The sequence below is a fragment of the Geospiza fortis genome, unplaced genomic scaffold (assembly GCF_000277835.1).
Source record: "Geospiza fortis unplaced genomic scaffold, GeoFor_1.0 scaffold130, whole genome shotgun sequence".
Taxonomy (NCBI): Eukaryota; Metazoa; Chordata; class Aves; order Passeriformes; family Thraupidae; genus Geospiza; species Geospiza fortis.
The window spans coordinates 12,431,355-12,447,783 of record NW_005054300.1 but is presented as its reverse complement, the minus strand read 5'-3'; the positions used below and the strand labels follow the sequence as shown (position 1 = coordinate 12,447,783).

At 43.1% G+C, this 16,429-nt stretch overlaps 1 protein-coding gene across 1 annotated transcript in view; it reads right to left on the bottom strand.

Annotated features, from left to right (window-relative positions):
• Window positions 1–11,032: 11,032 nt before the first annotated feature.
• The window catches only part of LOC102036233 (neurotrypsin-like), a 17,027-nt gene continuing 11,630 nt past the window's right edge, over window positions 11,033–16,429 (bottom strand). The window contains 6 exon segments of the mRNA XM_014310031.2: window positions 11,033–12,568; window positions 14,100–14,380; window positions 14,923–15,045; window positions 15,266–15,344; window positions 15,919–16,124; window positions 16,375–16,429. The exon segment at window positions 16,375–16,429 is cut by the window's right edge and continues 11 nt beyond it. Coding sequence (XP_014165506.2) covers window positions 12,258–12,568; window positions 14,100–14,380; window positions 14,923–15,045; window positions 15,266–15,344; window positions 15,919–16,124; window positions 16,375–16,429 — 1,055 coding nt within the window. The 3' untranslated portion in view covers window positions 11,033–12,257.

Here is a 16,429-nt window from a genome sequence, read left to right as displayed (position 1 = left end):
TGCCGGGGAAGGAGCCCGACGGGCCCCGGGGACGGGCCGGGGCTCGGCCGGCACCTGCCGCCGCCAGACACCCAGCGGGGCTCTTGCAGGGGCCGGTACAAAACAAAGGCCTGTGGGATGCGCCTGCCCGCGCCTCCGTGGGCAGCGGGAGAGCGCTCGTTGTGCTAAAATGCGGGGGTTGCCCCGAAACGCAGCGAAGATGAGTGCGTGAGGTAGAAATCACTCAGCTGTGATCATCTGATTGGAGATGAAAGAAATATAGGAGTTCTCAGTAACAGTTTTTTCTTTTTAAAAAGAAGAACAACAGTAAAGAAGATGAAGGGGGGAAAGGAAATAAAATGAGGAGACCGTGGCGCGAATAAGTCCCGTTCAAGTGCAGTGACCGCTTTCCTTCGGCCGAGGGCCCCTCGCTGTAAGAGGCCGAAGAGAAGGAGGGTCTGAGGAGCTGCTCGGGTCTGAACAGCTCCAAATTCAAACAGAGGAGATAACTCATGTGCCAGGTCCATGAGGAATTGCATTGGCCAGCTAAGGTCTTCCTATCCTACCCACTCTGAAAGCAGCAGTGACTTTTTTTTTTTTTTCTATAATTCTATTTCTTGGAGTTCTTCTAGTTCATTGCTCCATTGAGAGAGTTGACTGGTTAAGTACCAAAGGATAAGTTTGCTGTTTGAGTATATGTCAGCCAAACAGCTGGACCTACTCCTCCCTCCCTGTGTTTGCACAGAGGGGAAAAGCAAATGATGGGGGAAAAAATAACATAATAACAACATAAACATAATAATAAAAATAATAACATAATAACATACTAAGAAATAGTAAATGTAGAGCTGGGAGAAACTGAAATGCATCTGGGAACACTCACTATCTCCCTCCTCTCACTATAGTCCTTGATCCAAAAAAATTATATTAATTGATGAGTCTTCACAGAGGGTCCTAAGCAATGCACCTGCGATCCTAAAGGAAGCTTCCTGCATGGTTTGTCCTTACAAACATAATGCTGCCCAGTTCAAGTTTCAAACACAAAGATGCGTTGCTGCAGTGTCCCTCAGCTGTAAGAGGTCACTCACTGAACCGTCAGTGCTACCAAGGCAGACATCCCCCAGGTGCACTGGGCAGGAGGCAGCTGGAGGCAATGTGCCACAGCACAACGTGCCAGGTTCTGGCTCCTGTGCTGCCTAATCCTACACCTAAATTGTCCTGTGCTGCTGCCTGACTTGATCAAATCTGTGCTGCCAAAGAACCTGTTAGTGCGGTGCCAGCAGTAATTCAGGAGAGAGACACTCCTGCCTGATAATGGGAATTCTGGTGGGTTACATCAATAGCACTCTGAGTCAAGGGCATTGCAGAGAATCTCTGCCACGTGAGAAAGCAAAGTTACACAAAGGCATTGTAATACTTGGTGCAGTGTTGCATTAAAGAAGGATTTCACCTTAGGAAAGGTGTTTCCCTAGTAAGAGAAAAGTATTTAGACAATAATAAAAAAATACAGCCAGCACCGGCTGTATTCAAAAATACTTTTGAAGAGTATTTTCAGGAAAAAAGAAATTAAATGCATTGTGTCCAAGGAGTGTAGCGGTAACTACAGGTGAAATTCAGCACCCTGACTCAGATGATGTGGCACTTGAAATGACAGAAATGGGCAGGGAAACACAGTGATGCCATAAGGCTGATGCTGCTCACCAATATCTTTTGACAACATTATGTGCAACACAGCACTGTTAAATTTTACCTAATTCCACTAAAGAATACACATTACATCCAGAAAGGGCAGAGGAGAGGAGGAATATTAGACAGTACTAATTATAAGGGGGCTTCAGTACGTTGTGTTTGAGTCCATTAAATTGTAACAATCCTCACTCCCATTCCATTCCTCCTTCTTCCAGCTTTGGGATGCCACAAGTTATGGAGATTTTCAAAGAAATCTTGCTTTCACTTTCTTAAACATCATGGACTGAAAGCATGGAAGAGGTGATGAAAATAATGAGACAAACAAAGCAGAGTGAACATTTGCACTTTCATCTTAAATGCATTTCAAGACCCTGTCAAAATGTGTCTTCTGTCTCATGCAGAGCAGGTCTGGGTGTGTTGCTGCCCTGGCCAAAACGAGGGCGTGCAGGTGTGAGTGCTTTACTTTTCCTTGTCCTCATGGCTTAGAAAGGCACACAAGTTCATAAACACTCTTCCATTTTTTATCCCAGCCAACTTATTGCATGAGACAGGTATGTATTTCCCCTTGTGGATCTTCCAACTGACAAAAACTAGAGACTGTGAAAAGTAATATCTGACATGTAATATCTGACTAATTTCAGCAGTGTTCTGCTAGGAAGAAAGAAATTCAGTAAGAAATCCTGCAGAAATGACACGGTTGCCAGTAAGATGCTTTCTTGCTTGCAGGGATGTACTTTTTTTCTTTTCCTATTTCAGAAAAAGGAAATTGCTGTTGAGAATTCCTCTGCCTCCAATGCAGACAATTTTCAGAATGCAGCATTCCATATGAGAGAGACACATATGAGTGCGCACGCCTACCCTAAAGCAGCAACATTTACATTTGTTTCCTGTCTTAAGCTCTCGCTGGGGACTAAAAGTCAATGAGTCTGCACTGCACCTCAGAAGTGTCTGCTTTTCATTGGTGAGTCATGTGCTACACTGCAAGTCATATCCAGCATGTTTTTTATTTCTGATTGCATGGAAAGTAAAACACATCCTTGCTATGGCTTGATTCTAATTCTCAATAACAAAATACAGCACTCCAGAGATTTTCACTGCAAGTGCAGTGGGACCCAGCTGTTCAGCTCCATTCTGACTCAACAAAGGTTTCATTGTCTCTTTGCATGTGATAATGCACTCAGAAATTACAAGCAAAGGCAAATTCTTAAAGCACACATATGGCTTTGTGTCTAAGCAATATATCGGATGTGCAGAGTAATAGATTTTTGTGCTCTAGAACTATGGCACTAGGGCAAACTGCCAAAAGTTCCTGTTCCTCCTAGATGATCACTGTTTCATGCTATACTGATCACTTAATTAATAACTAATAATAATTAATAACAGATATTAAACATCTCCACGGACATAACAACCAGCCACCATTATTTATTTCAAAACATTAGATCTGTACAACAGATGGAGCAAATAATTGTTTTAGCACAAAAGAAGGGACAGCACACAGCTCATTGCTCCTTGCTCTGCTTCTAACTAGGCAAACGGCTGTACAAAATGCACAGAGCTTTTTCCAGACAATGCGTACCAGGAAGCTGAAAGCAAAGCTGTCCTGAGGTATTGCAAGCTAAATTTCCCCCCTTTGGATTAAGCATTTTCCAATCTTTGACTAATCCTTGCCACAGAAGACTTTGAACTGATGTTGTCCAAGGTGCTGTCTCTGGGATATTAGAGAACATGAACACATGCCTGAATAAAGCCTTATTCAAAACTAAATTCACCATTTGTGAGATAAGTGACTGGTACATACATATATACACACATGGAAAATAGAGTCAGGAGGGAAACACTGTGCAACAGCTGCTAAAATTACTGTTATACAGCAGGAGACAACAATTATGGCTAAGACCTCATGTAGGAACATAACTGCTACTCTTCAGAAAGAGAAGATAGCATTTACAGATAATATTGCCTGCAAGGATTACTGAGCATATGTTGTCTGGCATCTTGTATTTCACAGGATACAAATATATTTTCCTCTTCCTTTCACACTAACCTACAGGAGCATTTGTTTTTGTTTTCACACTTCTTCTGCCATTACCAAAGCTGACAGTCTGGCAGGGTCTAATATGCACTGTACATTCACAGACAGAAGCACTAAGCTAAAGGGAACTGAAAAGTTCACCATTTTGCAGAGGGGAAAGAAAACAACTATTACGCTGCAAGTCCTCTTTTTTCTGTCAGTATCACATTTGGACATTTCCTTAGCCAGTGTGAAAAGATTGTGAAAGCAGTATAATAGCTCTCTCCTTTGTCCAGAGAGCAGGTTAGATACATCCTTTATGGAAAGTCAGCAATTGATAACTCAGTTTGCCTAGAGAGTGTATTACCCTAACTAGCAATGTTATACTGTTGAAAGCTTCCTAAGTACTCCAAGACTCTTTTGATGCAAGCAAAACATAGTTCCTTGGCTTATTTTCAGTTCACCAAAAAATAATAAAGGAAAATTGATAAATGTGACATTCCTTCTCTATCAATCTACAATTTTAGAAATCAAAACTGGTAATTAAAAATAACAAATGCTGCAGTAGCTGACCCTTAACACACCTTTGCTGCAGAAGACAGGTTTCTGTATTTGTTTTTGAGGGTACAGGCAGCTGGTAAGTGAAGAATAACTGTTGGGGAATATAGGTAGCCCATTTGTTCATGCCAAGGCCAACATGCACTGCTCTGCAATGTATGCAGGCACATCTTGGCTAAGTGAAGTAAAGCTTTGCTGTATTTATTTGCTTCTCATATCTTCAGGAGCAGAAGCTTTCCCCGTGCTATGGAACTTGCTCCTTCAGATGAAACTCACCATAGCAAAATTTGCACTCTGGCTGCTTCTTAGCAGTAAAGTCTTTCAAAATATAAATAACAGATACATTAGTACTTAAATATAGGGATGAAAGATTGCCAAGAAAAGGTGATTCTAAAATGCAAGAACAACTGTGTGCAATATTATGGACAGTAAAATGGTATGCATTCTCTACAGCCTTTCCCTAGAAAAATAATCTAACCATGGAGTTAGGGATGTGAGGGGTATTATTTGAAAAATTGAGTTCATGCTATCTCTCATCAGATCCCAATGGGAAGTTCAATCATCAATTAAATTGTCAGTCTAAGATAAGCTTCTCTCTTACAAATAGTGTGGTTGCTACAACCACGCAGCAACGCTTCATTTAAGAAAACACACCTGACAAGTTTTGTGCTCATGGGTGTGGGTAAGGGTCAGTGCTGTTCCAGTTCCATATGTTTAACTGGCCTCTTTTGTGTAAGAAACAGGAGACGCTAACAAAGATATGATGCCATGATATTATGTCATGATGACTGAAAACTACCTGGACTGCTAGATACAGAGACAACACCTCAGTCACTTTTCTTTTTCTGTAATAAGTGAGGGGGGGAAAATATTTCCCTAGGCCTATTGACTTGAGCAAGTAGGATTTATTGCAGGGTACTCTGTAAAATCAGTCAAGCCTTAAAATTATCTGAATGCTTATTGGTAAAGAGTGTTCACCTAGTCTACCTGCAGATCTCATATCCCTGGTATATTCAGGAGGCAAGCTCCTTTCAATAGGATCCTCCTTTATAAGACTTAGAGATTCTCTGATTAGCTTCTATTTTCATCTCTCTTCTCTAGGCAGGTGACCAACCCTTAGCAGGTACTGACAGTGGCTGTTTTGTGCACTGCCTCAAAGGCTACCAGCTATTTTAGTCAGATCTTCATTTTCAGCCATGTTCCTGCAAAATGCTGTGACAAGATCCTATAGAACTTCCTATCCAAAACCTTAATGCATTCCCCAATATAATTATTTCACATATCTTGTTGGGGGAAGGTAACTGGATTTGTGTAATTCTGTCATCACCTTTAGTGTTAAATTTAGCAAACTGTATTTATTTAGGATGGTTAAATGTAACAGCAGTAGGAGTTTAGTGGCATGCTCTTTGCTTATTTCTTCAGGAATCTTGTGTGTGGTCACTCCTGACTCATCTAAACAGAGGCATCTGATTCAAATAGTGCATCATCCCTAAGTTTCAACCACAAAGTTGCATCAGTTTAACCAAATTGTTAAACCCATGTAACTTGAAGACAAGCCCTGCAGGAAAATAAAGATGTCTCAAGTCGTAATCAGTTTAGCTGTGGCTAAAGCATGTGGGGAGTTAAAAGGCTTTCTGTTGAGACTTCAGTATAATTGTGCTGAATAATAGAATCTGCTTCTTAGTCTTGCAAGAGATAACAAAATAATACACCTGAAGCTAAGGAGTTTTTCTCTGGTATGTTTGGTTACTGGTTCTAGAATCCCACAATCAGAGGTTATAATCCTACTTTACCTGCAGCGAGCCTGTATGTGCAAGTGGGGAGGGGGAAAAACAGCAAGGAACTAACCTTTAGAAGCACATGTTCTTCTCCTACAGCTCTGGTTTGCACAGAGCAGATTAGTTAAATTGCAAAGAAAAGGGCTTCATTGTTGTTTGAAGTTGTCCTGTCCTGTTTCCAAGAAGAAAGTGACAGAAGAGTATACACTTTTGCTGTTCCTGCCAGCCTGTTTCTTCTCTTGGGCAGCAACTGAACAGCACTGAGTTCCCCCTGCTCCCATCTCAGCCTGAGCTGCCCTGATGTGTGAATGAAAGCCACTGCAGATATGAAGGGATAGGAGAAACAAGGCCTTGTGCTTAGCTGACAGAGCGACACAGCTTCTCATTAGTAAAGCTGATCCAAAAAGTTGGTTCTTCCTTTCAGGTGACAGGCTAGTTTTGAAAATCTGCAAAGAGAACAGTGCCTTTTATTTCTGGCAGCATGTGTGAGATTTGAAAAGCAGGGAGGAGAAGATCAAGTGGTGCACTGGGGTTTCACCGATTTGTATGAATTTGGCTGTCCTACACCTGTCCTCCATCAGCACATCTTAAATCCAAAGGTTTTTTTAAACATAAATTACTCCAGCTGGAGCATCCATATTTTGCTGGCTCTGCTTCCTCTTTTCCCTCTTGCACATGAACAGAATTCCATAGAAACCCCTACCAAAGCCAGGAACCCATTCTAAACAGGCCAGTTTAAGAGCAGCACAGGACTCAGCCCAGCAAACCAAGGCAATTTGAGCAGTACCCTGTCTCCCTCCACTAGAAAGAGGAAACTGTACCCAAGAAAGAATTTTTTATATCAATGGTGATACCTGAATGCCCTTCTTCCTCTCTCCCAATGAATATGGTAGCTATCCTAGTTAGAAAACCACATGAAGTAAAGCTCAGCTTTCTCCTCATTCATATTTCAGTTTCCAAATCCAAAGATGTCTTAAGAGTAGCCCATCTGAAACAAGTAAGCTCATGCCATACACTCATCCCCAGCCTTTTCACCATAGGAAGGCAGTGGTCAAGTGCTTTAATACAAAATGACATTTGGCAGACTTGTAAAAAATAATGTTAATTTAAAAATTTAATTAACTTAACTCAGTGCTGAAAAAAACCCTAAAATCTGCCCTTGGAACAGATTCCTTTATTAAAAATAAGACAAAGCCCCACACAGTCACAGTATAATCCATTTATTAGCATACCTTGTGAGCCATTGGTGGTGATCCAGGGGACATAACAGCTTTGGCACTTGACTGATTTCAGAGGTACTCAGTCCTTAGTAGAAAAGGATTTAATAGTGGGCTACTACACAAACAAGTTTCTGATGTGGAAAATTAAATATTTTTCCAAACAAGGAAAAATGCAGCCCAGGACATGTTCATTAGTCCAGGTCACAGTGTCTTGTTTTACAAGTAGTCCCAACTTGGTTACCACCAGAGGTGATTTTGTTCTCTCTAACTGTAAGAAACTCCCAGTGAGTCTATCAGGATAGTGTTAAATACCACTGTGTAGTTTCATCTCTCTGAAGTTTTCATCTGATTTCCGAATATACACATCAAAATCTCTTTTCAAGTGGTCAGTGAATCACTGCAGCTTTTTTGGAGTGAAAAGACTTCAGGATACAGGCTTCAGAAAGAAAGGAAGATAGACAAAAGGCAGATCTACCTCTGTTACCCCTGAGATAGCAAATGCCCACTTTGCTTGTTCCTCACCAATGCCTCCAGTCATACCTCAGAGAAACTGATCTGTTATTTTCTGCTGCAGGTTTCCAGAGATTACAAGGATAATTGACATCATGTCCAGGTTATTAAACAGCTGCCTGATTAATTATAGCTTAGACCATAATTCATAGAAATCATCAGAACAGTCTTCAGCCACAAGAAAGTGATAAATCTTTAATCCAGCTTCAGGTAGCTAAAGTGTGAACAGGCTTGAGATAGTACCACTGCAGGCACTGCTGCTCAGGAAGACCCCAGCACTGAGGCACCCTTTGGAGCACTGGGGCAGCCTTTGGAGGATTGCAGTATTCTCTCAAAGAAGGATAGGAGCAGCACCAAGAGCTGCTCCTTAGATCCTTACCATAGCCATGTTTGTACTTCTGCCAATGCTCCTGTAAGCCGTTCACAGTGATGTTCCCTTTCTCACACGACCGCAGTGTGCCACTCTGCCATGGAAAGGTCTCTCAGAGCATCCATGTGGCACAGTGCGGCCACCAGCAACACTGACTGAGCTGTCAGCTCCTGGAACCAGTGCACATGCATGAGCCTTATCCAAAGGACTAATGCTGTGAAGGTGGAGTGTCTCAGCCCTCCATGTATGTCAGCACAGGGAAAGGTCTGCACAGCTCTCCTTGCCCAGAGCTCCCCAGGCAGACCTACAACAATTTCTGTGAGCTCAGTGGGACTGCTGCTCCAACCTGAGACACACGGGGAGCTAACCTCAGTGGGTTTTCATCCCCTTGAAGCAAGGTTGCCACCAAGACTACACTAGCAAGTTCAAACTAGCTCCAGCATACAGACACAGCACTGAAATCACTAACAGAATTGCCTGCTATAGAAAACTGTACTCAAATAATCAGCAGGGGATACAGCCTCCCCTGGCAAACTGTATTCAGTTATTTACCAAAGTTTAACGATCCATCAGAAAGAGAAGACACAGAGAGACAGTCAGCATGTTATCAGACACCTAGACAGTTTGGATTGAAGGGAGACAGAGAAGCCACAATCTCAGAAAAGGAACTATCTCTAGAATAATGCATAACAGAGAATATAAAGCCAGGCCCCTTATTTCCTCTCGTGGCTGAGAACACAAGGACAGATGGTACTTAATGAAAACAAAAGGCAATTAATTCAGGAACCATAAAAAGAAATTATGTGCAATGGAGAATTAAATTATAATGGTTTTCATTACCAGAAAATACTGGGATTGAGAGCTTAGTTAGATTAAAACCAAAAAATTTAAACATTTATATGGAAGATGAAGGCTGGTTACATTAAATAGTTTTCAAAAGTTAGAGATATAAACTCTTACACTTTCAGAAAATAAAAGAACAACAAAAGAATAGTGCACAGTGTTTGTACAGCACCTAGAGGATCAAGTATTTGTACTTCCATTTTTAATGATGATAATAGTAATGCAAGTAATTAATTTAAATGGATCAAGAACAAAATTCCCCAGAAGGAAAGGTTGTTAAAACTTGTTCAGCACAACTCACATATACTATCCTTTGAAACATCTGCTGCTGTCCAACATTACAAAATACAGTCCTAGGGTGACTGAGTGCTGTTCATCCAACCAGGCAGTTCCAGTAAGCTTCAGTGGCAAAGCACATGAGTTTGGTTTGGGCCACAGTCCCAGGTTAAAGAGTGAAGAGCAACAGCTGTATCCTGAAACAGGCTAGGTCAACATGGGAGAGTACTGACAGGCTTGCCTACAGCACAAGTAAGGTATAAAAGCAGGCAAAGGAGATTGGATACTTCCTTCCCTCCTCCTGGCTCATGCAGGACTCAAAGGGTGTTAATTACAAGGATTCTCACAGGTTTCATAGTGACAAGATCTAGGAGAAAGAAATATTTTTAACTAGAACATGGGAATTTCAGAAGACGGTGCCAGGCCCACATCTCACTTGTGTTACATGGTAATTTATGCTAACTCCTGAATGGCCACTTGCTAAGTAAGCTTAGGGAAATAACCTCACAGTGTCATCCTTTGGGTGTTTCTATGCCTCTTGGGGTTATGGGTATAAACTGAAAGATAAACCAGGTTAAACTTGGTGTGACAGCACCCAAGGCACAGAAACTCCATTTGAGCTCCTGTATCATGCTGGCTCAGGGGAAGCTGAAGGTAAAAGTCAAATCCCTCCATGTTTCCCAGACAGGTACTGCTCCTGCCAGTATAGAACTTGGCATTTAATCCTGCACAAGATGAAAGGTCTGTGAATAATTGCCCTTGGTCTTCTTGGCATTTTAATGCCTGGGAGATAAGGAGCAGTCTGCAGCTTGCATTTTAGAGACTCTGCCAGGAGCCATAGGACAACACAGCCCACATGGAGCCAAGCACAGTGCTGCCAAGGAATCAAGTCTGGCATTTTAAACAGGGTTATCAGCACAAAGCTGTGCTGAAGACATTCAGCACCTCGAGAAGAGGCACAAACAGATCAGGTTTGTCTCAAAGGCCAGTTTGCAGGAGTCCTGACATTGCATATTTTAAAGATTCTGACAATTCTTCATTAAAATAAAGTTTGCAAGCAGGATTTTAGAACAGTCCATTGCAACACTGGTCCAACTATCCTATAATGCCTGGAAAAGGTACATGAAACAGTTTAGTTTAGCCTTCACACAAAAAAATCAGCCACCTAGTCAGGTCAGCACCTCTACATTAAGCTAATTTATAGAAGACAAATTAAAGCTTTAGGAAATCAGTGCTTCTTGAACCCAAGGCAATTTCTAGGATTCTGTCACCACATGCCCTGTAATATGACATTGCTAATCCACAGACTGTGTTTGCCTTCTGTTCTTGCATTGGTAATACCCAGACACTGAACACCTCAATGCCCTGAGTGCAAACCTTCCAGACAGAAGGTCAGTGCCCGACCCAGTTACTGCCTACCCAAAACATGCACATCTGGCACAAGTTCCACATGTCCCATCCTGTATTAATCCTCCACATTCGAGCCCTTGGTTATACATCAAAGCTTTTTGCTCCTCCTCCTGTACAGACCTGTCTCCTCTCTGCCTTATCTGTACACAGTGAGAAGATGCTGCACTGCACAGCTATTAAGGCACTTAGCCCTTTTTTCTACTTTTATTTTTTTATTACTCAAGAATAATATATTAACTTTAAAAAGTGCTTAAGGCATAAGAGGGAACTCTGTTCATTTGTTTGGATGAGACAGAAGGAAGAAATTGTAATATCAATAACCCCTGCTTTCTCTCAGCATTGTATCTGTTCAGGCTGAGAACTACAGCTTGATGATAGTGCTTGCATACCCTCGAGTTAATCCAGTTTACTCCCACTGAGAGGAATGAAAAGAGTGAAAAGAAGAGAAAAAAGGAAGCATGGCCCAGAGGTTTCAAGGACACACTTAACCAAAGTGGGAAGCTGCTTTGCAGCACACTTACTGTTTTTCACAAGGAGTGAGTAATTTGCTTGAGGTGTATCTACACCCCAGGAGTAATTCCATGTTTCATGGAAAACTGTGAACAGCGAAATACTAAAGACTAGCAGCACAAACAAAGGGCAGCTAATAACTATGATGAATAGGGGACCAGTAGGAAGTCCCCACAGTGCCGTTAAATCATGATTCAATGCCTGAATGTTTGAGATTAACATTACATTTGGGTCTAAGAAAAATTATATGTCTATTCAGCCACTTGAGGTCAGTCTTTTAAGTTCTTCATAGTAATCAGGAGGGCAAGAAAGCTACTGCCTCTCACACCGACAACTGATTCTAGAACATGCTACGTAGAGGAAACAAAAAAAAGCCTAACCACACACACAAACTACTATAGCAAAAAAGCAGCAATAAAACCACAGCATCTGGCAGCTGGAAATGTGTGACAAAGGATTACAGCAGGAGGGACAAGCATCTCTTAGCCTAGGCAGACACTTGAAAGGGATCCTATGGGAGCAGACGTACTATTCAGAAGAGAAAAGGTTCCCTCTAGAGACATATCAGGGAAGCTAAAAAACCTAACTGTTGGCCTGTTCCTCAACTCAGGTCAAATCTTCTGATTCCTGGAACTGAAGAGAGCTGTTACGAAAAAAAGAATCTGAAGATTTCCACTATGCCAGCACGTGGTGCCGTCTTCCAAGCATTTCACCTCTCCTTGCAGCATGTTTCAATGTCCAAACATACAACCATGAATAGATTTGCAGCAATAGGTATCTCTCTACCTCTACCATTTCTGTGTGCCAGGGCAAAGGAATAAGTGTGATTGCATTAAAGGATTCAGATATTTAGAGCAACGTATACTGATCATTGTTACCACTGTGCACCTGTTTTCTCTGCTTACAGATTACAGACTAAAGTGAAACCAAAGACTTTAAAGAATCAGTCATAAGTGCTTTCCTTCCAGTTCTACATTAAAATCTTTTGCCAGTGTCCAGTGTCAAAATAAATCTTCATCAGTCACAGACCAGGAGCCACAGCCTTCTGCTGCTGCAGAGCAAAAGGACCATGTGCTGAAATTCCAAGAGCTCAGTCATTTTCATTTTAGCTTGGTCACTTTCTTGATCCAGGGTACGAATTTGCTGACCTTTGTGTACACACCGGGCGAATCCTTCCGACCACAGCCATACCCCCAGGATGTGATGCCCAAGATGATCCAGCGTCCATTTGATCTCTGACACATGAGTGGCCCTCCACTGTCACCCTGACAGCTGTCCACCCGTTTGTCTTCAGAGAGGTTCCCAGCACAAATCATGCGGTTGGTGAACTTCCGCCCATAACGGGCCTCACAGTCTTCCCGTGGGAGAAGGGGTACCACCCCCTGCAGCAGGGTTCTGGAATAGGACTTCCCTGGAATAGAACAGACCAGCCAGACTGATTCACATACAAGCAACAGCAGTGACCTGGTGCAACAGTGCTCCCTACAAAGCCAGACACTTCTACATTTCATGTCAAGTCTGCCGCACAGAAATAGGCTGAGCTCAGCATCTCTGAAACCACAAGAACTTCAGAAAACAGTGATGCCAAGCCAGACCACAAAACAAAAAGCTGTAAGATCAAAGATGTGGGGAAGAGGACTGTAGAAAAAGGTTAGACCAAAGGATGAGTCTTACTCCTGATTCTGTCAACAAGTAACTTGAACCTTGTTCAATTTATCTCACCTCTCCAAATCTCAATTTTCTCCTCAGTAAAGCAAGGACAGTGTGTTCTCAAGAAAATAAATGCAGTAGTATCTGTTAAGTGCTCAATCCTCAGAAAAGTTTTAGATGATGTTTCAGAGGCATTCAAATATTATTCAAAGGGAATTCCCTTCATCTTTGGCCAGACTTGAGTCTATTTGATCACATCTCTTTATTAGCCCAGGGTTGCTGAGAATGTAAGGCTAATGTGCTATATTAGAGTATGACCTTTCTGTGCCCAAGGTTTATGTAAGTTCACAAGGTAGTAGGTAACTGCTCCTTGTTGAGAAAGCTGGGTTTGGTGCGTGGGAAGGATTCTAGCCACTAAGCTCCAGTACAGCTTAAGGTAGTTACATGGCTAAGTTGCTCCTTGATCCACCCCAAATATCCTGAAGTGACACGTGCAACTGGCACAACTGGACTCCAAAGGCAAATATGTACTTGCAGTTAAAAAGCTGCAGTAATAGCTAGGGAAACAGCTGAGAAGGACGGGCAAGTCCAAAATCAACAGATGAGCTCCTGGGGCTTTTGGCAGGAAATCTTTCTAAACATATGGCTTTTCTCCAGTCATAGGAGCCCCAGAAAGGCCTCCATGCTCCCTTTTACCTAGGAAGCTTCACAGCAATATGCTCAAAGAGGACAGGTCCAGGCTGTCTTGAACCCAGGGCAGAAACCAGACTCAGAGTCCATCTGTCCTTGCAGAAATACACAGGCAGATTAAGCAAGGAAGTCCAAGAGAGATTTCTCACTGAGGGCTCCTTCTACTTTTAAATCCTCACTTCACTATGACAGTACCACAAAGAAGGCAGGCCATGGAAACATAGGGGCCTCTCATGGGCTTGGTATAGCAGCTCTGCACAGGCTGCTCCCTTAGAGGTCTACTGTGGGCAAATACATGTGTAGAAATGGGAAGAAAGAGAGGACTGTGGTCAGATGACAGCATTGGTCTCTCCCACAGCTTGAGAGAGATGCTATGGAGACCAAAGCTTTCACCAATATTGAGCAGACTCAAGCCTCAAAATCAGATGAAAACACAATACCACAAAACCCCACTCATCTTCCTATTCCTTAGCACCATGCACTGGCACAGACAATGGGAGCAGTGAGAACATAGCCTTGAATTGACATAAATTAATGGTCCATGTAGGCTTCTGAATGCAGACTTCCTCACCTCTCTTGCCTCTCAAAGCCCCATCACTCACCTGTGTCTCCCCAGCCAGAGATGATGCAGGCTTGCCTGTTGATGTCAGACCTCTCTCTCCTGTCAGGCAGGCAGACGGGCAGAACGTGGTGATTGAAGGAGAGACAGTGCCCTTCTCTGCCCCGCATCCGGACCAGGGCTATGTCATTGTCATTGCTGCCAGCCCAGTAGTTCCTGTGCAGGACAATCCGCTCCACGGGCAGCTCCCTCTCAAACTCATCCTTCACACCTGTGTGGTAATCGCCCACGCGCAGGAGGTAGCGCCGCACATCAACACCAAACCTGGAGAAAATCAGACTCAAGATCTCAATACTTCTGCTAAGAGGAAAGCAGACTCACACAAGTCTCCAGTTGCTATGAGACTGAACCACCTCCTCACACCACAGTGGTAAAGCAGTCCCAGCTGCAGGAATGTGGGACCTCTTTAGCAGATATGATCATTCCAGCTGTTGCAGATTTGGTGTCCCAAATCACTATCTACCAGGCACAGGAATTTTGCTTCTATAAAAATGATTATTATAGTTGCAACAGACTTGTGAACTGACCTGTTTACAGTTCCTTAAAGCACTTTAAATGTCAAAATGCTGGTTCCCTTTATGCTGTAAAGCCTCAGAGTTAAGAGGCCAGGTGTAAGCAGTGAAGGAAAAAGCAAGTCTATATTGAGTTATCCCCATAAGCACTCCAAAATCACACACATCATAACCTGAAGGTCTTACTTTAGAAACTTTGCTCATGTAGTTCCACTGGGCTAGGAGGATAAACTTGTATGAGGTTATCTTGTCCATCACTGAGTATCCCTTGGGGCTCCCCACTCCCAAACACACCTTTTGAAGCAGTGAGCTGCAGTCACCACCCAGCAGCTGCTGATCAGCGTTGCTCCGCACAGCAGACGAGTATCTCGACGAAAACCCTTCAGCCGCAGTGAGGCCTGCCATGGCCAACTGCCTCTGAAGGAGAAACAGGAATAAGCAGTCTCACACACATGGGAGCCATTTTCCTCTTTTCCCATCCACTCCGCCTCATCTGGGATCAGCTGGTTTGTATTCTTCCCTAGATACTGGTTCAAACCAAGTTCAAAAATCACCAGTGAAAATGCATCTGCCAGGCTATTTCCAGAGCCTGAAGGAAAGCTGGAACCAGTCTGACTCATTAATTACAGGGTAGTACCTTAGAGACTTGTTTCCACCTATGATCCTTTTCTTGCGACGGTGAAGCAGGCGCATCCCACACACACTAGACTCTGGACCTGCATGGCAAAGTTAGAGCAGTTGGGTAGGGACCTTCACCTTAGAGTATCAGCATCGCTGTCACAGAGCCAAATACCATTCAGCTTCTCTGAGGGCATTAATCTTCAAGGTTGTGGATTAATGGACTGTGGACTGTGTTGTGTTGTGCATATGGAATTCATAGAACATTTGATCCCATAGGTTTCCTTAATTTCACCGGAGGTGCTTACCTGAAGTCTCTATAGTCTCATGCCAAGAGTGGGACCTAGACTTATACTTCCTCAGTACTCTAAACCCCAAAGATTGCTTATGATTGCTGTTCTAAGGAAAAGTATGGTGACTTGGCTGTGGGGAAATCGTGCAGGCTCAAAGGCCTGACATGGGTGGAGCGCCTCAGACTAATTTGGAACACTCTGTGCTGCTAAGAAGATACACTGAAAACAAGAAAAACGTAGGAGGTGCAGGACAGGACATGCTTATTTTGTGGGTGAAGTTTCAGCTGAAGACAAGAATGACAGGGAAAAAACACAAAAGCATGCAGAGATCCTACAACCAGAACTCCAGATTCCTGCGTAGAAGAAACGGGAATGTCACCTGTTCTCTTGAAATCTTGGACCTTTTCTTCCACATAGTCACAGATCACTCCAGCATCCTCACTGTGCCAGCAGCTGTGAATCCTGGTGTCAGGCATGGCACATTGCCCCAGGCTGTCCTCCATGCCATTGCATTCTATGTTGTCCAGATGGATGGGCCCATGGCCTTCGCCAAAATAAGCCATTGCCCTGGCTTTTGCTGTCCCACTGCAATTAGAGAGAGGGTGACTATTCTGCAGTGAGCAGGAGCCTAGTGAACCTGAGGCACCAGTACATTTTAAGCAGAGTAATATTTATGTGTCACTCCACACACCAACAGTAGTAGAGTGAGAAGAGCAACCTACTCCCTCAAGCATATCTGGGTGTGCCAAAACTAAAACTAAACCCCCAGAAACAAGTCCAGAAGTGCTCCTGAGAGATGTTTCTGTCTGTAAGATGCCTGTATCACAGCTCTTACCTGAATCCCAGTTGCCTGCAAACCACTGCAGCATCTCTGTCTGTCCAGTCATCAT